At 42.4% G+C, this 25,036-nt stretch overlaps 1 protein-coding gene across 2 annotated transcripts in view; it reads right to left on the bottom strand.

The window, feature by feature from the left end:
- Window positions 1-25,036, bottom strand: part of WWTR1 (WW domain containing transcription regulator 1) — a 134,091-nt gene that overhangs the window by 39,095 nt on the left and 69,960 nt on the right. For both annotated transcript variants that reach the window (XM_021685949.2, XM_044920299.1), the window contains one exon: window positions 15,637-15,773. In XM_021685949.2, the coding sequence (XP_021541624.1) occupies window positions 15,637-15,773 (137 nt within the window). The remainder of the gene's footprint in view (window positions 1-15,636; window positions 15,774-25,036) is intronic.

The raw sequence follows: 25,036 nt of genomic DNA, 5'->3' as shown, positions 1-25,036 counted from the left end.
GTGCAAAGTGTGGCAACCCAAGCAAAGTAACAGAAAATGAATCTACAGCTGTGTTCCACCAGAGGCGGAGAAAAAGCTGTCCGTGTGGAAGGCTAATTTTTAATCTGTTTTCTTTCTATAATGTACCATTTTAGTAAATATCTTTATTCTTTAGTAAACATCTTAAAGAGCTCATACAACAGACACTCCAAGAAATAGTCAACGAACCTGAACAATTTATGAAATAGAATAAGCAATTAGAAATCAAACATGGAAAAATGATCAGCCTCACAAGGAATCACAGAAATGCAAATGAAAGTTAAGAGCCATTTTTTAGCAATCAGATTAGCAAAGAGAATGATGTGAGGCGGGTGGGTGCTTTACATCAGGCCAGGACTACTCAGGGGAAAAAAAGAAAAGAATTTAACCAGGGATAGCAGGATTAGGAAATCTGGTAAAATTATATGTCAAATTTTGGGAATGTGTGTCCGTGTGCATTTTGAGGACTGTACCCCTAGATCTCATAGGATTTCTTGTGACCCTCCAAAAATTAATTACCTTTGGAATGAAAAAGTATTAAAGAATTAGTAATGGTGGTGTTTGGATGTTAGGACAATAGGTGACTTTTTCTTTCCAGTGTTCTACAGTTTGTTTAATTATTCACTCACCAAGTATCTGTCCCAGACAGATACAAGGCACTGTTTCTAGGTGCTAGAGGGAGAGGCTGATGAACAAGATGGAAAGTTCCTGGCCCTTTGAGAGGTTATAGTCTAGTAGCGAGACAGACAACAGCTAAAATATAGTATAATTCTAGGGATAAGGGCTTTGTACAAACAAGTGTGGAACTAAGGAAGGCCTCTCTGAGGAGGCGACATGTGATCTAAGAAATTTAAATCAAGTGCAGAAATCAGGGTGGAGGCCATTCTAGGCTGAGGAACAGTAAATGCAAGATCTTAAGGTGGGAGTCTGGAGTGGGTTTGGATACTTGTGCAAAACAGGGTGGCCCACAGGGCTGAGCAGAGTCGGAGGGGCAGGGACCAGGGCCCCTGGGGCCTCATGGCTGTGGTGAGCAGGGCAGTTGACCTCTACTCCAGAGTGATAGAAATCTCCTTTTGGCTCACTGTTCAGACTACATGGGAAACCACAAGGGCGTTTCATACACTATGGTAAAGTTAAAAATTCTGATGAAATCCAGAGATGGAAAAGTTGGGGGGGGGTACCCTCCTTGGGATTAGTGTCTCTGGGCTATTGTCTCTCAGCCCTGTGAGGTGTTCAGGACCACCCTTGAGGAAGAAAGGAATAAGCTTTGGAGTGGGGGTAAGGGGAGCTAGAAACGAAAGCAGCTCTGCTTTTAAAAACTTCTAAGAGGAGATTCTGATCCTGAGCAAAACAAAACCAACACTTACACCTCTAAGTTTTATTTGGGATGGTGTGCCAAAGGGGTTTGTTTTATTCTAAAAAACAATATAAATAGGGGCACCTGGGTGGCTCAGTCATTAAGCGTCTGCCTTCGGCTCAGGTCATGATCCCGGGGTCCTGGGATAGAGCCCCGCATCGGGCTCCTTGTTCGGCGGGAAGCCTGCTTCTCTCTCTCCCACTCCCCCCTGCTTCTGTTCCCTCTCTTGCTGTGTCTCTCTCTGTCAAATAAATAAATAAAATCTTTAAAAATATATATATATATAAATAAAACACACACAACAACAAATAAAACTACAACTCTGGATTTTCCAGTCTCTCCTGAATCCAACTGGGTATGCGGTGTACCCTTGTTTGGTCTTCAGATATTCCTGGCTGGTGCTCTGAGATCATGCCATGACCCAGTGTTTAGGGAGGTTACAGGAAAAACCTCTAAAACTCCTGGTGTTCACTGTTGTGAGATTTTTTGAGGACTGTCACCTAGAGCACAGTGTCTGGATCGTTTATGGGGAACTGAAGGGAGAACTCCCTGTTTGGCATCTATATATGAAAAAACTACGTTTCTCCTCAACACCAGGCGAAACTTTACCTCATAAATGCTTTGACTCCCATAACTGAACATATCTTGCTCTTTGCAAGAGCCCCCAAATCTCAAAGCCAAATGTGCATGCACCTCTAACAACCACATAGGGCCTGTGGGTATCCATTCTTCTCCCTCGCTTTACTATTTTCTCCGCCTCGGTCTCCCTTTACCACAACTTAACTCAATTATTTATATGCATCCTTTCGAATTATGTGTTTTGTAAGAGGCAGGAATAGGGAATAAATGAATGTAAGCATCACTGTTTCATTTTAAAACTCTATCTCTGGGATGCCTGGGTGGCTCAGTCAGTTAAGCGTCTGCCTTCAGCTCAGGTGATGATCCCAGGGTCCTGGGATTGAGTCCCGCATCGGGGTCCCTGGCCTGCGGACGGAGCCTGCTTCTCCCTCTGCTTGCTGCTCCCCCTGCTTGTGCTCTTTCTCTGTCAAATAAATAAATAAAAATCTTTATAAAAAAAACTATCTCTGTGTATTGAGGTATTGAGACTATTATTGGTTAATTAAATAATGTTCTGTGAAGCTTAACTGAGCATGCTGGCAATGACATTTGCTCACCATCTCAAGAAGGGTTTACTTGACCTAAGGCCACACCTTCCAGAGGCCTGGTGGACCAAACAAGGTCTCATCATATTGCAATGACTTTGTGGAACATACTCAGTAGAGAAGTCAGTTGACCCAAGCAAATGCTGCTCTCCCCGCTTCTTCCACAGACACTACCTTAACCAAGGCATCAAAGCCAACATCGTCCATACTGGGACAAACTGACATCATGTGTCTTCCTGCCAAAAATGTATAACCTAAATCTAAACCATGAGGCAACACCAGACAAATCCAAATTAAAGTATGATCTACAAAATAACTGGCCTATACCCTTCAAAGACGTCACAATCCAAAAACACAAGGGCCCAGGAATCATTCCAGGTAAAAAGAGATTAAATAAACAGGACAACTAAATGCAGTGCATGGTCCTTGATAGATCCTGAACCAGAAGCCAAAATCGCCAGAAGGGACACTGTTGTGGCAAAATGAAGAAATTTTCAAACATGGATGTGGATTTGACAATACTATTGTCCCAATGTTAAATTTCCTGATTTGGATACCTATACTGTGCTTGTGTAAGAACATGTCCTTTTAGAAAACACAATCTGAAGTATTTAGGGGTAAAAGAGCATGATGTCTCCAACTTAATCTCAAAAGGTTCAGGGAGGAAAAAAAAGGAAAAGATATATATTCATACAGAGAAAGTGAGATAAGCAAATGTGGCAAATCATAAACAATTAACAAAGGCAAATCTGGACAAAGGGTATATGGGAGTTCCTTGTACTAGAAACTCTTCTGTAAGTTTAAGGTTATTTGAAAATAAAAAGTGATGTATTAAAAAAAAAAAAAACACAAGAGAAACAAGAAAGAAAAACTTCCCTATACACACCCTAAACTCCCTGGAGACTGAAAATTCTCAGTCTGGCAGGGTCAGGAGAAACTACGTCGTGTAGGGCCATTGTATTGTAACATTTTTATCTTTTTTTTTTTTTTAAAGATTTTATTTATTTATGTGACAGAAAGAGACACAGCGAGAGAGGGAACACAAGCAGGGGGAGTGGGAGAGGGAGAGAAGCAGGCTTCCCGCCGAGCAGGGAGCCCGATGCGGGGCTCAACCCCAGGACCCTGGGATCACGACCTGAGCCGAAGGCAGACGCTTAACGACTGAGCCACCCAGGCGCCCCGTAACATTTTTATCTTTGAGGAAACCCCCACTAAACAATGGTTTTGAGAACTGACCAGAGTTTGACGGGGAGAGAACCCCAGTTGTAATATGTGCTAAGGATTCCCATACCTCAAGTTCACTGTTCCTCCCAGCCTCCCCACCTCCACCCCAGACCCCACCTGTTACTTAGAAGTAATTCAGGGTGAAGTTTGTCAGTAGGTACCGACTTCCGGTTATAAAATAAATTAAGTCATGGGGATGTAATGTATAGCATGGTGACTAGAGTTAGCAATACTGTACTGTATATTTGAACTTTCTAACAGAGTAGCTCTTGAACATCCTCATCATAAGAAAAATAATTTTGTAACTATGTGTGGTGATGGATGTTAACTAGATTTACTGTGGTGAGCAATATGTGCATGTATCAAACCATTATGTTGTACAACTGAAGCTAATAGAATGTTATGTTAATTATATATATATCTCAAATTTTTTAAAAAAGGAGAAAATCTCACATTCAATAAAACAGACAGCAGGGAAGACAGGACGAGGAATTGCTCTATATAGGACTGGCTGGAACAGTCTTTTAGAAGAAACGGTTCTGGACAACCGTGCCTGACGACAAGAAACTGGACTAAAGAATTACAAGTTTTCTTAGAGGGAGTCTGAGCTTCAAGAGTTAACTGACTGTAAAGCTTAGAGGCCCTTCAGTGATAGGCCCTCACTTCCCAGAACTGGAGCTGAAGAAACCGTTCCACGTTGGCCTTCTTGACAGAAGAAAAAATGGATAATCGTGAAGGGCGAAGTTGAGTCTGGAGAAGGCAATAGCGAATGAAGGCACATGGAAGAAATGTGTCAGGCCGAAGCCATCTATTTTAATATGGTTTGGGCCCTGGGATTCCTTCAAATTGCAGGGGGAAAAGTTGTGCATTTAAAACTCAGGCAGGACCGCCTGGGTGGCTCAGTCGGTTAAGCGGCTGCCTTCAGCTCAGGTCACGGTCCCAGCATCCCAGGAGGGAGCCCGCTTCTCCCTCCCCCTCTGCTGCTCCCCCTGCTTGTGCTCTCTCTCTCTCTCTCTGTCCAATTATCTTTAAAAGAAAATAAAAATAAAACTAGGGCAGAGACAGAGGACAAGAGATACACAAATGATTGAGACACGTAGTAGACTAGAGAAGCAGGGTCTCCAGAGGAATAACCCTCAATTGCAGCATCTCAAGACAGTAGCAACAGAAAAACTACATATGCGGTGGAGGCGAGGAGTTCAGAAGCCTTCCCATTTGCAGCTGCCCTGAGCGTTCATTTTATTAGGCTGGGATGATCCAATTCCATCTGGGGAGAGATTAGAGCTCCATTCTAATTAATTCAGGCATTATGGCAGTTGACAGGGGTAGAAATGGAATATTTTTCTTGATATTTAACGTGTGAGCTTTGAAGCAGCTAAATGAAAAGTCTTGTGAGCCAGGACTAAGTCACCCACATTAAAAAATATTTTTTACTTTCTTTTCTTCTAGTTCTGCAAATATGTAACTCTTGGCAAAACTGAAAACTCACAACTCACTCTTCACTAGTGTCTGAGAAATAGCACACTGGAAAGGAAAAGGACTAAAATAATATGGAATGAAATGCATGACATGTACTGGGAAGCAAAAAATAACTTCAAATGAAACTTCCATTTATGGCTTAGTCAAAAACATATGGATATGCAAGCTGAAAAACCAAGCTAGTGGGAACGCTAGGTGCCTGGTGAAAAATAAACTCTTTATGACAACTTTAAATCATTTATTGCACACAAAACTTGTGCCCCAAACAATCCCCCCCCACCCCCAGCAACACCGCCAGTGAATCTGCAGACAATTACTTGTTTAGTTTGATAAAAGCAAACCATGTGAAAATTGTATTTTTTAAGGAATTCCTATACTTAACTAACAAACATTCCAAAGAAACTGGAAAAAAATGAGGAAGCTAAAGGAAGGCACAAAAATTTATGAACAAGAGTATTGACTGCAACATCACTTATAATGGTAGAAAAATAGCCTCAACCCGTAGGTCTCTCAGTAGAAGAACTGGTTAAATAAATTATAGTATAGTCAACCTATAGAATATTGTATAGCCATTAACATGATGTAATGGTTTGTAAACAGAAATATGCTCAAGTCCATTCATAAACAATGAGAATCTAGTCCATACCTATCAGAATTATAAAGACTAATAAGCCTGATAATGGACATCATTGGCCACAGTAGAAGAAAAGGAGCATTTTGATACCCTGTTGGCAGGGGTGTAAAATGGTATAACCTTTTTGGAGGGAAGTAGAATATCTATTAAAACTTCAAATGCACTTAATTTTTAGATCCAGGAAGTCCACCTCTGCAAAATTATCTTATACATAACAGCACAAGGCACAAGGATTTATGTACAGGGATGCACACTGTAGCATTGCTTAGTAACAGCAAACAATCAGAAAAGAATCTAAAGACCCAAGATAAAGGACTGTTTAAATAAATTTGGTATATCAATAGACTGGAATATTACATAATCCTGGCAAAGAATGAATACATCTCTAAGTACCAATTTAGAAAGCTCTCTAGGATATGTTAAGCTTAAAAAAGACATATACACGCAAGCATACATATGTATGTAGAGTATTTCCAGAATACTCAGGAAGCTGGTAGCAGGGTTTCAAGGAAGAGGAGAGAAGGGCTGGGGGTTCCTGATGTGAAAGAGACTTACTTCTCATGAATATTCTTTGGAACTGTTTGAATTTTTTGCCGTGCGTGTGTGTTACTATTCCAATAAAAACAGCTAATCAAAAAATATTGTAGAAAAATATTAAGTGAAATGGAAAGATGCTCATGATATGTTAAATGGAAAAACAGGCTACAAAAAAAGAATACAGAAGGTTTTCCAACTTTTTTTTGCTCACATTTATACTGAAAAAAGACAAATACATGAGAAAACATTAGTGTGATTTTGAATGATCAGATTACAGTGTTTTTCAGCTGTTCTATAATGACCAAATAGTAATTATATAATACGGGGGGGAAAGAACATTCTTGAATCTTGTTGCCTCAAATATGTTTAGGATCTTAATCTTTTCCTGCCCCCTTTTTTTTTTTTTTTTAAACCAAGGAGAGGGGATGATCTTCCTCTCTCCAGCACTTAAGGAGAAAAGACCATGAAGGTTTTTGTTTTATTGGCTTCTCTTACAGTATTATTTTGCTGACTTCATCACAGAGAATTATCCAGAGTCAAGCGTGGTGGAACAGCTGTCCCTGACCACCAGCAACTGCAGAACACCGAGGGAATAAATTTAGACTTCCAGAAAGGAAGAAGAAATCAATCTTCCAGTTGATATGGGGTGGGGGAGGTGATGATCACACACAGGCAGGGACATCACCAGGCACCCCAAAGAGGAGATCAAAGAATAGTGTCCAAATGTCACTCAGCACTTAATAACTTGGAACAAGTGGCCAAGGGACAAACCATCCCAGAATCCCTTCACCTCAAACTAACTGGGTGAAATTCCCTACAACAAGGAAGTTCCTGAGGGCAAACCATTGGAAGTCAGCCAGCAGATACTACTAAAACTGTCCGAATTATTTTTAAAACTCTCAACAGAGGCCCACAGCTTGGTGAAGAAATTACAATCCATTAAAAGTAAATAAATAAGGGAGGTAGTTCCCACAAAGAAGGGACTTAAGGAAAGCTTGATATGGCTTTTACCTCCTTCCTAAGAGACTCTGCTCTTCTTTGGGGTATGGGGTGCCTCTCTGGAATTTTTCAGGACTTTAGGCCTGCAGAGGCCTGATTCTCTGCAAGCAAAGTTCAAGGTGAGCTTACACACTTACCGTGTGAATGTTGATAACACAGTTCAATAACCTGGATTCCCAAACAGCAATGTTTTCCCTCGTTTTTGAAGTTTACATGGTATGACTGGGGTCAAAACTCTCCGGAAAGTGGCTTTGGCCATCAGGTACCCAGTGCTCACGTGTGCACTAACCCCAGCAAGGGTCATAAACCACAAACGCCAATGCCATAATAAACGTCTATTTTGGACCAAGAACCCAGTCAAAAAGTTGGTGAGCAAATTCAGAGTTCTTTTCAGATAACTCAGGTTAAAGAATGGATAACCTGAGTGGGTTTCTGCCATTCAGTAGGACGGCATTCTCCAATCACTATGCTAACCCCTGGCTGATGACCAGAGTCATCTGGGCACTTGAAAACAGCCCTCCTTCCAAGACGCCAACCTCCATCATCTGAAACAGGATTTCCCAGAGGTAGGGGCCCAGGCATTATTCCAGCAGCAGCCCCAGACTTCTTTAAGGAGCAATCGGGTGACTGGATGACTGGTTAACAAATGCCCCCGAGGATCTTAACAGTGCTAGATGTGGATCCCCGCTGGGAGAAACACTGATATTACGGACTAGGGAATAACTTACTTGCTGCTGGCAGATTCAATCAACTGCAGAAGCTTGAAGATTCCTGGTTTTATCTGGACTGCACATGGGGCCTGGAGCCTTCTTCCCAACACCCCATCCTCCTCTCCCTCTATAAAAAGCTCAAGACATCAACGCTTCTTTTTTTTTCTTTTTTTCCCTTTAGGCTACTGTAAAAGTAATATAACCACATTAAAGAGAAAATAAAGGGAATCATCCCCAATCACAAAGGCTTACTATAACCACTATTAACACTCAAAAATACGTAACTGACTGGGGCGCCTGGGTGGCTCAGATGGTTAAGCGTCTGCCTTCGGCTCAGGTCATGGTCCCAGGGTCCTGGGATCGAGTCCCATATCGGGCTCCCTGCTCCTTGGGAGCCTGCTTCTCCCTCTGCCTCTCTCTCTCTCTCTCTCTCTGTCTCTCATGAATAAATAAATAAAATCTTTAAAAAAAAAAAATACGTAACTGACTTACCTAATACCTTAACTCTACAAAGTGGTGCACCTGTGATGCGTCATGCACTTGGCTAGGGGCTAGAAACACACAGATGGAGAGCAAAGTCTGTGGGAAAGGAGAATCTAAACAGTCTTTTCTAAAAAAACAAAATTATAATCATAGTATAAACAATTTTTTCTGCTTTATAAAATTAGACTGAAATAATAAAGTTTTCCATGTGCCACATAGTCCTTATAACTATTATTTTAATGGTTACAAATATATTTATTGCTGTATTGCAGGCATTTACTTGGGGGAGGAGGCTATATTATAAATAACCCACTTTGTGTACACAATTTTCCAAAGTGTGCATCTAGCATACTACACAGGAATTTTATCTTGGAGAATATTTTCTTAGGAAAATTGTGGCATCAAACATTTTTTTTTAGGGCTCTTGAGGCTTTCTATCAAGGAGGAGGTTTTCCACCTACATTTCTAAATTTCACATTATAAAATCTACAACTGTTTACCACCTAATCTTATTTCATCCAGACAAATGAATACAGTTGACCATTGAACAACATGGGTTTGAACTGTATGGACTCACTTATATGCTGATTTACAGTATAGTACTGTAAATGTATTTTCTCAACATTTTATCTTCTCTAGCTTACTTTATTGTAAGAATACAGTATACAATACGTATACAAAATATGCGTCAGTTGACTGTTCTGTATTAACGGTAAGGTTTCCAGTCAACAGTAGGCTATTAGTAGTTAAGTTTGGGGGGAATCAAAGTTATATGCAGATTTTTGACGGTGCAGGGGGGCTACTCCCCAACCCCTCTGCATTGTTCAAGGTCAACTGAACTGATCTAGATAAGAGATTCGTCCACATTAAGATAAATGGAATATACACATGGAAACCCAAAGTTCACTTCTTTATAAACGATTACATCTCACTTTATTGCATGAAAGAAATTCAACCAGTTGATTTAATAATGTTTTTAGCCCCCATTTCAAATATCTTTAAAAGCCTTCAAAGAAAAAAAAAAAAAAACTGTAATGAATCTCTTTTTGGAAACTCCAAAGAACAGTCTTCAAGAATGTTGATTAGATAGAGTGAATTTTGACAACTGATGGCTTCCTGCAAATCGAAGGCGAAAATAATGATTTCTACAGTATTTAGAAAACGGTTTCTTCTTTTTCTAATCAAGAAAAAAAAAAAAACCTTTTTAACCAGAACCCCTTCCCTTTTTCCCCGTGCCCACCAGTCTTCCCTCCCTGCCGTATACACTTACGTTCTACCACCACATTCCTACCAAAGCCCTATCAATCTACCTCCACCTGTAAAGTGTGAAGCTTTCTCAGTTTGTCTTTGGGTCTGTGTGTGTGTGTGCTTATGCACATCAGGCTAATTTATGCTGCAGAACCACTAAGTTCAAAAAGTAGAGGGAGTATCAGAGCTGGAAAAATCACAGTAGCTAGAGGTGTCTGCCACGTAAATTTGATTAGGGGGGAAAAAAAGATAGCCTACATATAAATCTGACTTTTAACAAACCTTAGGATATCTTTCCACATGCTTTAAGCAATACTAGGCTGCAGCGTCCCTTGGCTATTTTATTTTTTGATGAAATGTTTTTAAGTGCCTTTGTGCACTTCCTAGAGGGAAGAATAAGCCAATTTACCAAACTGAGCACAGACAAGATTTTCCATCTTGTCTTGAAAAGCATGCCCTGCAAAAAAGAAAAAAAACATACACACATGTGTTTATAATTTGAGGTACAGATCAAGGCAGACCAGGACGACTTAGACTCTGGCCTGGTGGACGGCACATCTTCAAAGGGGAAAGTGTGTGTGTGTGTGAGATATTTTTAAAATTCCTAGTGGACAACACATCTTCAAATGGGAAAGGTGTGTGTGTGTGTGTGTGTGTGTGTGTCTGTGTGTGTGATATTTTTAAAATTCCTATAGCATTAAAAATACTCTCTGGCTGCACTTTACCAAAAGTTTCTGAACCGGCTCGGGCTGGCAGTCTGGTGAAGTTGTTATACCGTCTTTATTTTTCCTGTTCTGTCTGGGAGGATACTGGCACCCCAGGTCGGGGCCTCATGCCAACAAAGAGGTCTGTTAATGTGTGACAGGAGCCCAGCACACCGTGGTTTCTGATCACTAGGATTATCACCAAAAGGGCAAAACTGCATGTCACTTTCTCTCGGCAATAACATTTTAAAATAGGGGGATATTTTAAGTTGCTGCATGATTCCAGTACGTGTGTGCTGAGAAACAGGAAAACCTTGCCACTGTCACACTTGTAGGGGCAGAAATGTCCCTCACGTAGAACTTGAGTGTGCCTGCTCGTCACAAACTCCCTGTTAATGATCTGATGGAGAAAGAGCCGGGTCACGAGCACATGCCTGGACTGCTGTCTGGGGTCCACCAACTTATTTTTGCAACATGTAAGCAAAAGTCCCAAACGATACAAGTTATGGGCACCGTGGCTGGGTTTTCCTGAGGGAGGAGGAGGATGGCTTTCTAAGTGTGCACACCACAAGCTCTTCCTCCCTAGTACACAGGGGCCAGAATAGTGAGGAAAAATCAAGCTACCAGCTAACAAGAACAGTTATAACAATATACTTCTTTTGGGGGCTTTCTAGATGCCAAGTACCCACGTACTCAAGACGTTTAGGAGATAGCCAGGTATGTTTGCTGTCATCATCACCACTTTACAAAAAAGGAAAATGAGACTCAGAGAGGTTGATCACACACAAAACTAGTAAATGTCTAAGCCAAGAGAAACTCAGCTCTGACTCCAAGTTCTTCCATGAACCACCAGACAAAAAGGTCCCCTGCCTCCACCCTACCCCTCCCCCACTGCCCTAACACACTAACTATTTCCTTAGCAGACCCCACTTTCCCCCAAGCCCACTGTCCTATATATTAGAATAGGGCCTGTGTAGAGTCCTCTTCTCCCCGTTTGTTTCATTTCCCCCCTCCTTCAAAAAAATCCAGTGGGTATTAATGGGGATTAATGAGACAACAACCCACTTAAAAGATACAAGGTCTTACCCGGTTTGAAAAAAAATCAACTTTCACATGTACAGTCATTTTCCCCCTTCACTGTTACATAAAATCGAGGACCCTAAGCAAGTTGTCAGCCCCAAGCAATACGGCTTCCACCCAGAGATCATCTCTCCTCTTAACTCTCTGATGTTCTCCAAGGTCTTCCTTTCTTCTTCCATTCACTGGGCATCTCTAGAGACTGAGACACAAAGGTCACCAATCTGCTCAGACAGAATCAAGTAGGATAAAACCTGACAGAAAACCTGATTTGGCAAATACAAAAGCAAAAATCTCAGTTGAAAACTAGACCAAGCCAGAGATGTTATTTGAAATAAAAATTAAAAAAAAAAATTTTTTTTTCATTTTTTCCCCTGCAGAGTCTATCTCATTTTACTTAGGCATTTGAAAAATTAGTGAGTTTAGATACACAACAAATCTGCCATCTTACACAGATGGCTTTTCACTGGATACTGATGCAGCCTGACAAAAGTTTACTCCATTTTTACAAGTCACTCACTTAAGGACACCTTTAAGAGTAGGTCTCTTCTCTGCCAATTAAAATATGATTTGACTTACAAGCTACATTTCAGGAATAGATCCACTGAAAAAATAAGGTATTCACTGATAAGCTTCTTGGGGGGGGAGGGGGGGGGCACGCGCTGAAATATTTCCACCAGGGGGCGCTATACTCACTGAAAGTAATAAACACAGTGTTCCTAATTTAAAGCACTTTGCGCTCTAACTCGCCCAAAATAAATCTTTTTTTTCTTGAGAGCTTTTAGGATGAACAATGAAATTATCTTCAAATCTAACACTGAATAAAATATAAAACTTTTCAGGGCGCCTGGGTGGCTCAGTCATTAAGCGTCTGCCTTCGGCTCAGGTCATGATCCCAGGGTCCTGGGAATGAGCCCCGCATTGAGCTCCTGCTTGGCGGGAAGCCTGCTTCTCCCTCTCCCACTCCCCCTATTTGTGTTCCCTCTCTCGCTGTGTCTCTCTCTGTCAAATAAATAAATAAAAATCTTAAAAAAAAAAAAAAAAAAAGAAAAAGAAAACATAAAACTTTTCTTTCCACAAAGAATAATGTCAATAATAAGAATAAAACAATTATAGCTTGTTATGTGCCAGGCACCAGATCTATGCTCTTTACATATATAAGCTCATATAATCTCTTCATACTGTAATAATAATCTTCATTTTACATATAAGGAAACTAAGGCAAAATTAAGTAACTTAACAGGGTCATCAATGCTAGTAATGGGCAAAGCCAGGTTTCAAATTCTGACAGTCTGATTCCCAAATCCATGAACCTAACCTACAGTAAAACATAGAATCCAAAAAAAAAAAGATTTACTTCTGAATATATTTAGCAATATCACAGATTATATCACAGCTCTAGAAACATATACAATTAGCTATTTAAAGGTACTAATTTTATCATCTTATAATAATAATAGATGTTATAGCAATATTACATATATATTATATACTATAATGATAATATTAACTGCATTTGGACATTTTCACCTGTACCTAAACATCTCCCTGTAAAGGAGACATACCACTTAAGTTCACTTAGTCGTTAGCCATATTCTGTTGAAAAGACCAAAATTCAGATTGAAGAAGTAGAAGGACCTGCTTTTTATAGTTTAAAAAAATTGATAATAAGAGTATAAACTACGGTAGAGCTATGTAGCCTGAAATAATATATTCTGAATAAATCACTCCTTATTAGGACCACATTGTGACTTTCTAAATTAGCCCCCGTCTTTGGTGCTCACTTGGCATTGTTACCTGTCTATCCTTGGGACACATCTGTGATTCTCTATAGGCTAGGAACACTTTTTGTAATGGACAAATATTCAAACAGTGTTAGGAAAAAACCCGGAATGTGCCTTGAGAAATTGACTGCTTCGACTTATTAGAAATCTGGAAAGTATAACTCAGCAACAGGTAAACATGGTACCGACATTCAGATTCCAAATTCTTTAGCTACACTTTACCAATAATTGTGCTTTTGCAGGGAAGGGGGCGGCCCTGTGCACAGGCCGACTCACATGTGCCTTCACATGTGTTAACTCACATGTGTTAAGCTTCAAGCACTCAAGTTCCTTTTAATTTAATTAGTCCACTTTGAACTTGCTGCACAACTTTTAAAAATGAAGGCAAGTACTGCATAAACAAGGATATTCATTCCAGTATTGTGTATACTAGCAACACACTAGTAACAACCTAAATATCCATCCGATGGGGGTTGCCAGTTAAATACACTAATCATGGCATATCACTATGTTGAGACGATTAGGAAATCTTTTACAAGAATAAGGCAGCTCTGTACGTACAGATACCAAAGCAGAAGAGGAGAGGTGCAGAACAGTAGGTCGAGGATGCTAGCATTCAAGGGAAGATACGCATCCCCCGACCGGAAGCACTAGAGAACTCCAGGAATGCGGATCCAGCAAAAACTTACTTTTTGAACAACGCTTCGAAGAAGTGTTTGCATTTTTTAACGAAGTCCATGAAGACTTTTTTTCCAATTATAATGGATTATAAAATAAAAGTTAATACTTTAATAATCAGTCTTCAGAATTTTTAATGAAAATTAAATGGCTAAAAGAAACCTTGAAACTCATCTAATGCTACCTAATTTGTGGTTTCTTTACTAAGCTTGCAACTGCTTTCTATTTGAGCTCTTATATATTTGGGACAAATGAGTGATGGGAAGTTTCAGTTTACCACTCTGGTAGAAGCATTGGTACCATTTTCCTTGATCTGCCTGTTAGATATGGGACACAACAGAAGTTATTCCAAGTTGTTTGCTTCTGGATATATTTTACATCTGCAAGCTTTAAAATGGTAGATCCAGACTTCCTGGAAGAACAGACAATATATTTACTTGAAGCTGACTCGGGTTTACTTGAGTTCATACTCACTTTGGCTAAGTCACAGAGTGAGGGAAGGTGTCTGGGAATAATGCTTCCATTTTTACCCTGTTCATTCCTGAAAAATCCAACAGGAGATTCTTTTCACTCTAAAAGTAACTATTCTGTGTATAAAGCAGTATCTGGATATCTGATCTTAAATGGAAATGTTATCTGAAAACGGCACCGTCTTTTGTAAAACTTTAAAAGTACCCTTTATTCTTAGCCTTTGGAAGGGGAGTCCAGGGGGAATGACTACAATAGAAGCTGATTACTTACATTGTTGCAGTGTATTAATTCACATCGGATCATCTCTAGTGGGCAGAATTTCAGTTCTTCTTTAGTAAAGGCAATTAGCAGAAAATAATCTTTTCTCAATTCTAAAATCACACTTAAACATTCTAAATGAGGTGAAGAGTAAGCTGCATTGTCCTGGGGCAGGTATCTTGAGAAGCCCCCTGCAGATTAGGTAAAGGCTGAATGCCTTCTAAACCACAGCAGCCTCAGTTCAAACTCCAAACTCTGCTATCCACAAGCTGTATGACCTTGGGAAAGCTTCCTCATCTGTAAAATGGGAATGCTATCACACTTCTGGTAGGGTTGTTGTGAGCTGAATGAGATAAGGCATGAAAGCACTTGGCCTGGTGTCAATCACACATTATGCAAAATAGTAATAATAAAAGAAGGAAAGAAAGGGATTTGAGATCAGATCTGCACCTCTGGCAGTCTTCAGGAACCCAATTCACAGAATGGAGGTGTGTACTTGCCTTAGCCTGGATGAAGAGAGGAGGCCTAAGTGATTTTTTAAAAACACTCCAACTGAGGCAACTGAAGGAGATGCTGGAACCACAGTGTGAACCTAGGTAGCAGTACTGTGAACCTAGGTAGCAATAATGTGAACTGGTAGCAAGGACGCCATGAGAAAAGGCAAAGGTGGCAGAAGGGTAATGGACCCCAAGAACTCAAGAACTATCTGGGTGCACAAGTCGACACCGAGACAACCAGAGCTGCTTCTGAGCTCCAGAGCCTCTGGGTTAAACACCTGTTCATTCAGCTCCAAGTGGATGCTTTGGGCTTACCGAGATTCGGCTGAGACACGGCCATGGACCTCTGGGGTGCTGGGGTGGAAGTGGCCGCAGGGTGGAGGTTCATAGGATTCAGAGGCTGATTCATCGCCTTCCTAGGGTCTTGCCATGTGGTGATTTTTTCTATGTGACTAAAAGAAGGAAAATAATTATCTTTTTAATTGTCAGCATGATTATCATTATCACCATCACCAATAACAGTTAAACGACGCTGACGCTGGCTCTTCCCGATCTGCTTACACATGGTTGACACACTGTTTGTTTTCATCCAAGGTCACCCTTGCCCACATACCCCTCCATTCAAGGGCCCCAGCAGGGACTCTCTGAATACAAGCACATGACTTAGTTGTCCCAGCCACCCCTAGATGCAAAAACCCCTCTTAAAGTTTTTCTGCCCCAACAGCGTATCTCCTCCCAGCCAAGGAGCCTTGACTCCCCAGCTCCTCAGATGCTTCCCTGCCATTCAATCACTGGGATGCCATGGCAGGAACTCCTCTCCCAAAGCAGGACCCTGCTCTCCTGCCCGGCCAACCCTCCTACGCTCCCCGGATCATATAACTGACATAACGAGGACACATCTGCCGGTCTCAGCCAAAGACAGGGCTCTTGAAACCAACCTCGTAAACATGACATGACTGAGCTCTTACTAAGAGCAAGGAAGGCACTGTAAGGTCCACACAGGTAATACAGAAAACCCTCAAGAAGCTTATGTTCTTGGTTAACAACTGTGTAGCTAGAGTATACAGAGTAGCAGGAATTAAGTGTAGGAAGATAGATTATGGAGAAACCCAAATGTCAAGGCATGAAGGTTTCTGAGGGCAAAAGACATGATTAGACTTTTGGTCATACACAACTTCCAGTATTTGTTATTGTGACTTAATCTCAGAGAAACTGGCCCAACATAAGCTTCTGTCCAGAGTTTCCATATGTCCTTAGAAAGATGGACAGGACCTCCAGCTTTGTCTGCCTCCTCCCAAACCACATCATAAGTCATTCCTGGTGCTTTACGTACCCCATGCCATAAACTCTTTTCTGAGATTTTCTTATATTTTTCTTTTAAAGATGAGCATAATCATCTGGTGCCGTAACTTTGTTTTACGAACTGTATCGGAGTTCTCTCTATAGTTATCAAAGACAACAAACTCTGATAGCAGAAACTAAATGTCAGCCTTTTGTTCTAAGCCTTGCAACTAGGTTTGCCTCTCCCAAAGTAACTGTCAACCCCCACACACTACAGACCCTTCTAGATCCATAAGAAAAGGAGCATGATTGTTCTTTCAGTTAAACACACCTTAATTTTGAACAACAATGGCTCCCTTTGAATCTTTAGCATAGCAAACCACTATTACTATCATTTAATTTAATCCTAAAGCAGTACAATCTCCCTCGCTGGAGTTGTATTTTTCTTTTCTTTTGCATCTGTTTCCTCGCATTTGAATGCTGCCGCTGCTAAACTTCTTTGCATTTCTTTATCCTAGACAGCAAGTTATTGCACGGGGAACTCATCCACTGCCTTGAGTGAAAACTTGGATGTTTTCCCAAGAAGGCCTTTAAATGAGTGTGATTTAAAAAAAAAAAAAAGGCCTGGTAAAGGAAGCGTAATTAAGTTTAACTGTTGCGTTTCCATACAGTAAGAGCTATCAAGAGTCTTCAAAACATAATCCAAAATGAACGGGGAAGAATAAAAATGTTAAAACCAAGACTGTCCTGTTCAGAAAAACACAAATAGGGGGGAAAGACTGAACTAAAGAGATGACACTTACTCAAGCACAAAAAGTTGAAAAAGAAAGGAACAATGGTCTTAGTTACACCTTCAGTTTAACGATTATAATTCTGTTGAAAGCTTTCATAAAATCCTTTTGTCAACTTCTGGTCAAGTGGAAACTCATCACCAGCCTCAGGGGATTTGTCATCGTCCTTCAGAGTCAGGAACCAATTGATGAGGATGTCAGAGTTAAGTCAACTCCCTTTAGCAAAGTAATTAGAGCTAAGAAACCCTTTGACTAACATTCCTTCGGGACCTACATTATTAAAACATGTTTTTCCTAGGTAGGTCTGTCCTACATACTTTTCACATGGTACCGGAAGGAAAGGAATCCTTCTCTCTTTCACGAGCCTTTCTTAGACCCTCTGATACCATGGATCTCGATGCTTCGGCAGAAGCAGCAAGAGCACAGCTGCAGTGAGAGAGAGTGATGCACGTCTGCTGGGGCCCGACACACAGCTACTGGTCAGTGGTAGAAATGACACAGGGGCCGGGGCAATGCGTTCCCAAATGCTGGTCCCCACTCTCCTCTCTCATTCTGAACCAGTGGGCTGTGGCCCCCTGAATCTGGGGAGAGCAGAGAGGCCCGCACCCCAAGTGGTAAGTGAGCCCAGCTTGCCTAAGGACGTCGCCACTGCTGGCTAGCCTCCATCCCCCAGAACAGAGTGCTGGGGCGTTCTGGGAGGACCCTCTGGCCCCATCTCAGAGAGGTCTGGCCCCAAAGAGGTACAACTCAGCCGCGGCTTCCAAGTCCTAGAACTCCCCCAGGACCGTGGGAGCCCCCTCGGCCCCCCCTTCAAAGCCCATGGCCAGCCAACGCTTTGAAAGCAGTTTTGTTCCCAGCAGATTTGTTAATTAAAAGTGTCACTCACGGTATTCCCCAAAGACTAGAGTACAAGAGGGAGTCTTAAGTGAGCAGTTCTCATTGCTCAGAAACAACTCTGAGCAGAAAGCCACTGGAATTCCCAGCCTCTGCACACCCACCCGTCGACCCGACAGCAGCTTTGCTCTAACACTCGGCTCCTAGGATGTCCAGGGTGGCTCCCAGTCTGAATGCCAAAAGCAAGGGCATTGCTCACAAGAACTTGATACATCGCTCATGATTGGATTTGAAAGCTACATTCTGCTATTGTTCAAATCATTTCGCGGTCGCCCCGTTCCTGAAGGCAGGCTGAACCACTGGCTCTTTCACACTGCTGTCTCATCTCCACTCCCTCTGAGTTACTGACTCATTTCCTTTCTCGGATTTCTCAGTGTAACCTTGCTTGTCTGCCAGGACCCACAGTTGAGCTGGATGAATCCCCACTGCCCTGCTGCTCCGATCTCTTCCCCGATTTCACTCCCTTGCTGCCGAGTCTTACCTCAACCCGATGTCTCTGCTGTTTCTAAAAGTTTCCTCTCTCCTGAAAATTTACGTGTGTGTGTGTGTGTGTTCAATCTGCCTACGTATGTGTGTTCGATGAATACATATGCTGTACCATTCTCGTATTAGAAAATGGAACAAAAAAGGAAAAAAGATAACAAACTATTGACGGTGATACATGAATAGGCCCACTGGTGTTTTTTTTTTTTTCTTATCAAAACTCTCTTGTACTTCCCAGGTTTTTAACAGTGACTATGTGTTGTTTTCATAAGCAGTAAAAACAAAAACACTCAGGAAGATACAACATGACAAAAAGGAAAATGATGCATGGTCATGCAGGTCACAGGGTACTAAAATGTGATTGAAGATAAACTGTAGACTGGGCTTGTCATTGTCGTGGGGCAAAGAAAGAACTAAGGAAATGGAATCAATCACCTGGCCCCATGTTGTTTATAAGGAAAAAGAACACCAGTTCCGAAGGAAAAGGAAAACTTTTCCTGACACCAAAAGGCCTCTTTCCTGGGCTAAAAATAAAAAAAAAAAAAAAAATTAAAAAAAAAAGCTTCTAAGGGTTTCACAGGGAGACCCTGGGTGCCTGTAACAAAGATAATGGGAATGGTCTTCTCTTTCTTTGGCGGCCCCTTTGACCACCATTTCCCAGACTGTCTCATTCCGCAGTCGCAGAAAGAACAAACCAACTCCTCACCTCCAGCCACATCGGGAGCCTCCGCTCAGAGAAGTGTCCAGGTCGGAAAAGAGCTTCAGCTGTTTAGGAACTGCAGCTTTCGCTCAGCGGCAGGAAAGGTCGACACTTCTCTAAGATGTTTGGCTGGAAAACTGTTGTGTGAAATAATTTTTCCTTCTTGAATTAATATGTTCTTCAATAGAGACATGGATTTAGAAAGCCATTTTATTTACTCAGGAAATTCTGTGAGGTTGAAAAGTCGTTGAAATGAGCGGAAGAGAAGGCAGCCTCGCCACCCTCCTGGTCTCCGCCCCTCTCCACCTGGTCCCTCCCATTAGCCTCCAGGGGATCATTAACTTAGTTCCTATTTCCTCCCCTCCAGCCTCCTGCGTGACCTTTCACCTTGAAGCATGAGCACAAGGGCCTCCAGGCTTCCCCTCCTCCAGTCTTTCTGGTTTTCCTCCAACCTTCGTCCCTTCCCCCACCCCTTCTGACAATCCGCTCTCCATCCCACCTCTAGACTCATATCCCAAGGACAGCTGGGATCCAAGTCAGCCGTGGGTCCTTGGTCTGCCTGTGAAATAAAAGTACTACTCACATCGGCATCTTCCAGACACACAACCTACTGGTGCGACACTGCGTGTTCTGGAAAGTTCAAAGTCTTGCGTCACACATACCTGAGGGTTTTTTGTTGTTGTTGTTTTTTAAAGATCGTATTTATTTATTTGACAGAGAGAGCAAGTATGACCAGGGGGAGTGGCAGAGGGAGAGGGAGAAGCAGGCTCCCCACTGAGCAGGGCACCTGACACGGGGCTTGATCCCAGGACCCAGAGATCATGACCTGAGCCAAAGGCAAATGCTTAGCCGACTGAGCCACCCAGGTGCCCACACACGTCTGAGTTTTAATGTTACCTCTGATCCTATGTGACCTTGTTGGACAAGCCACTTCACCCATCCTGGTCTCAGCACCCAGATCCACGAGATAGGAGTAAAAGAAGCTAACAAACGCACCGGTTTCTTGTTGCAAGGGTAAAATGGGTCTGTGCAGGGAAAATAATGACAGCCAAAGTCACGTGCAGATTTCACGACCAGTTCACAGGGCTTCCCAAGCTCACCTCCCCAGCAGTGAATGTATGGAAGGCCACCGCAAGCCCAAGGCTGACAACGTGGGTTCAAGTTTACTCACCAGCATGAACTGTACATCTATTGCGCACAATGCGCTAGGCAGGTATAAAAATAAAAAGCATTTTGTAAATATAAAACCCTGACTAGCAGCAGAACCGTTAAAAGCAGAGATAAAATCTTATCTGTAAAAATAGAACCCACCGGCTTCTTACAGCCCAGGAAAAGGCCTGGCGTTTTTGGATGAATTTATCCTCCAGCCCATGACCTATTACACTAACTTTATGGAAGGAAGCCACACAACAAAGACTTTCTGAAATAGAGAAGGTCTATGTAATACATTTTGTATTGCTGGAAGCATACAAAGATATAAAAATAGAAATGATTCTGAGTGCTTGCTTTTGAAAAAATTTAGAGTTCTTAGCAACATAAGCGGCTCGCCTATTTCTATGGGCAAAGATTTCATCTTTCAATATAAGTGTTTTGCCATTTTACTCCCCCTCCTCTCCACCCTCACTGCTTTAATATATTCGAGTTTCACATTGGCGTCAGACATTACTCAGGGCTCCCTGCCAGCAACAGAGCTGTTAGGACGGGACTTAGAAGTAGCCTCCAACCGGCCTCTTCTTTTCCACCACAAACGAGCTAGGCAGTTAAAGAGAACCACACCAATGAAACGGGAATTTAAAGGCAGCCTGGGGTTATAAAACCAAGGCCGACTGATTCAAAACTTAATTCACATTCAACGCCACTTGGTTCCAGTCCCGTGACAATCCCAGGCTCTCTTCAAGTTCTCCCTTCACTCTCTCTTTTTGGGGGGTGCTAATATTTCTCTTCCAGTGGAACATAAGCTCTTTCGATGACAGAAATGACCCTATGGGGCATAGCAAAGTGCTCTGTACATAGTAAGCATTTGAAAAACAATACCCTTGCAACCCCCATAATATTCACAAACCCAATTTAGGGCATAAGTAAACTGTCTTTTTTTATTTATTTTTTTTAAGATTTTTATTTATTTGACAGAGAGAGAGAGCACACACAAGCAGGGGAAGCGGCAGGCAGAGGGAGAGGCTGACCAGGGAACCCGACGCAGGACTGGATCCCAGGACCCCGGGATCATGACCTGAGCCAAAGGCAGACACTTAACCAAGACACTAAAATGTTTTCTGATTTACCAGACCAATTCACCACCCTCTTTAATGTGATCACAAATGTACATACACTGAGGATTATTTGCTTAAAAAGTGCTAAATGAACTTTGCAACTTGTTGTGGTGAACCAGTCCAATTAAACCCATCAGTGTTAAAAATGGAAATTGAAACAGATTTGCGTGAGGTTGATAATTTCCCAGAGGGGGCTTGCCAAGTGAGTTTGATCCATTGTCAGCAGACAACAAACTCTATGCCAATATTTAATCCTGTGCCAGATGGCAGGAAGACTTGTCCGAGACTCACGTTAAAGTTCTGAAAATATTCCCCAGTTAGAATTAAAAATACAAAGAGGCAAAACACTGGTTTACTTTTTTGTTGTATTTCGGGAATAAATGCTGCCTGTGTCTCAATTACATTCAACATGCTGGCAGTGTGTTCTTATTTAAATTTCGAGGCCTAGGAAATGACACATCATATCTTACTCATATCTTGCATTTCTTTGAGTGGCACCTTTTGTTTTTTTGCCAATGGTACTTAGCTCTTCCGAGGGACACCAGAGGTGGATCTTAACAATGAGAACAAAGACAGCTGGGCGTGCACACTTACTAATTCTCCCAGGCCCAGATGTACATTCTCTCCAAGTTACTTCCTCTGCTGTCCCCTAAAACCAGAACGTAGCAGAAACTGATCACATGTGAGCCCCTGAGCCCCACTGCGGGACAGCTCACAACCCACTTCTCAACTGGCAACTCAACCTGATTAGTAGCCACCCAGTAAGCTGTTCCCCGATGCTCAACCCTATCAGTCCAGTTGGATAATGGGGAGTAGGCTTCTGAACTACAATACACTGACAATCGGAAATAAAGTGCTGGCATTTCACCTGGCTGAACAGATGTTTTATGTCATTTCCAAAGCCACCCAACTCCTTCCCAGGTTTTCATCCTTCCTACTGTCACCCTAATCAGTGATTCTTTGCCTTTACAAAGCAGCTTTCATAACACTGTAGTTCGTTACAATTCTTTTTCTGTTCTGCCCAAATCCTGAACAGTACCATCTCTTGCTGGTCCAACGCATTAGAATAAAAGATACAAAGAGGTAAAAAGTTAGGCTGCAAAGGTACATCGCTGACATATCCATTAGCGAAGCATCTGTATCATTCCCAGATTAAATCCCAAAGCCATAAAGACACCTCATGCCATACAATAAAGGTGACTGTTCACATAATGGAAGTGTGCCTCATGAGAAAGCTCATCCTTCTTCGAAACCACAAGGAATTTATAGTTGAAAGGTTCTGGTCAGATTTTCACTTAGGCAGCTCATCAAACATCGCTGCAGTCTATGACACAGGCATAATAACTCATATATAAATAGGGGATTTTTTAGGATCCTCTAATAAAAGATGACACAAGACCAGAAGCATTATTTTGGTGCATGTTTCCGGTCTCCACCATTCACTTGCCAATTCAACAACATTTCTGAGTCCTCTGGAATTCTGAATGAATGGCAGGGATTGTATTTTTAACTACCAGGCTCTAATCCTCGACTTCCATCACAGCCGTGCCAAGAAGCCTCCCCTTGTTTAAATTAGCAGCAGTGGTGGCCGCGGCAGCACGCAAGGTCCACTAGCACTTCCGTTGCAGCCAGCTGCGGCAATCTATCTCCTCAAATCCTCTTCACCGAGCGAGCACTGCCGCCTTTTCTGCAGACTCGGTCCCAAACCCGCTCCGTCGGGGCAGGAGCTGAGTCAAGGAGCGCTGCCGTCAGCCCCACAGTGCAGCGTGAGCCCACTTGAGGCTGTCACATCCACAGTTCCCACGGGGGCTTACGTTCCTACAGAGCACTGCTGCCGGGGTGGGGAGGAAGGGGACACGATGAATGTGTCCCTCCCGGAGAAAACCACTTTGGAAAGCCCGTGACTCAGCAACACAGGCCCAGGGTGGGACACAGCCACCTTACCTCAGACGGTGAGCCACTGTGTTAGAGGTACCCCGACCTCGCCCAACACGGGCAAACCTGCCTTCACCTCTGCAAACTGAACCAAACTCTTCCCTTTTTTTTGTTTTTAAGATTTTATTTTTTATTTATTTGTCAGAGAGAGAGAGAGAGAGCACAAGCAGGAGAAGCGGCAGGCAGAGGGAGAAGTAGGCTCCCCGCTGAGCAGGGAGCCTGATGCAGGACTCCATCCCAGGACCCTGGGATCATGACCTGAGCCGAAGGCAGACGCTTAACCGACTGAGCCACCCAGGCGCCCCGAACCAAACTCTTCCTTAACCTTATTTTTCCTGTGCCCTAAAAAAGCAAGAAAAAGAGAAGGACTGGGATTTTGTTTGCTTGTTTGCCGTAGGCCAAGAGCTCTATTAAAGTTTGGCTTCTCTGCGATTTTATTATCAACACTTAGCATTTTTGCCTCTTCTCATGTCAGGATCAATAGTGCTCCTTTTTTTTTTTTAAGATTTTATTTATTTATTTGACAGAGAGAGAGACACAGCAAGAGAGGGAACACAAGCAGGGTGAGTGGGAGAGGGAGAAGCAGGCTTCCCGCGGAGCAGGGAGCCAGATGCGGGGCTCGATCCCAGGACCCTGGGATCATGACCCGAGCTGAAGGCAGACGTTTAATGACTGTGCCACCCAGGCGCCCCAGAATCAATACTGCTCTTAAAAGATTTACAAATCACGCTAAATTTCTCCTGTGGAAACCAAACGACAATGTAAGAGTTTATTTCACTATGTTTTATTTCCAGATAGCAAGTATATTTTCCCACTTTCCCCCTTTTCACAAACAAAAACGGGGTGGGAATGAGAAGTGGAGAAAGGACGAGGTTCTTTATGAATGGTGAATTCTAGAATTATCAACAGGCAGTGGAATGCGTTCATCCATTTATTCATTCGACAAGCGCTTACAACAGGGACTTCCATGGGGACTCAGTTCCCAGAACCAGTTTTGGAGAATGTGGAAATGTGGGGTGTGGTGAAAGGAACAACTGAAAATCCTTTAAATGGCACATGATGTGCAGTCTAATTAGGCTTTGTGTACTTTCAGGAAAAGTCCAATACAGCCACTTCCCTCCAGGGTTAAGACATGGTACTGTTTCTACAGCCAAGCTCCAGATGAAGTGATGCTGTCCCCAAATACTTATGTTGGGATTTGCGTGTAGTGTCGAATTCGTGCCACTTAAACAGGCATACAGCCCTAAGTGCCTTGTCATCTTCCGCGCCAACATGGACCTATCAGCAGATGATCCAGTGTGGGCCCTAGGAGCTGGCAATCAAATTGGCGGGGAGGTAGTGGCCAAGAAATAAGGAATGGT

Source organism: Neomonachus schauinslandi, chromosome 1, assembly GCF_002201575.2.
Source record: "Neomonachus schauinslandi chromosome 1, ASM220157v2, whole genome shotgun sequence".
Lineage (NCBI taxonomy): Eukaryota > Metazoa > Chordata > Mammalia > Carnivora > Phocidae > Neomonachus > Neomonachus schauinslandi.
This window is presented reverse-complemented; position numbering and strand designations above follow the sequence as displayed.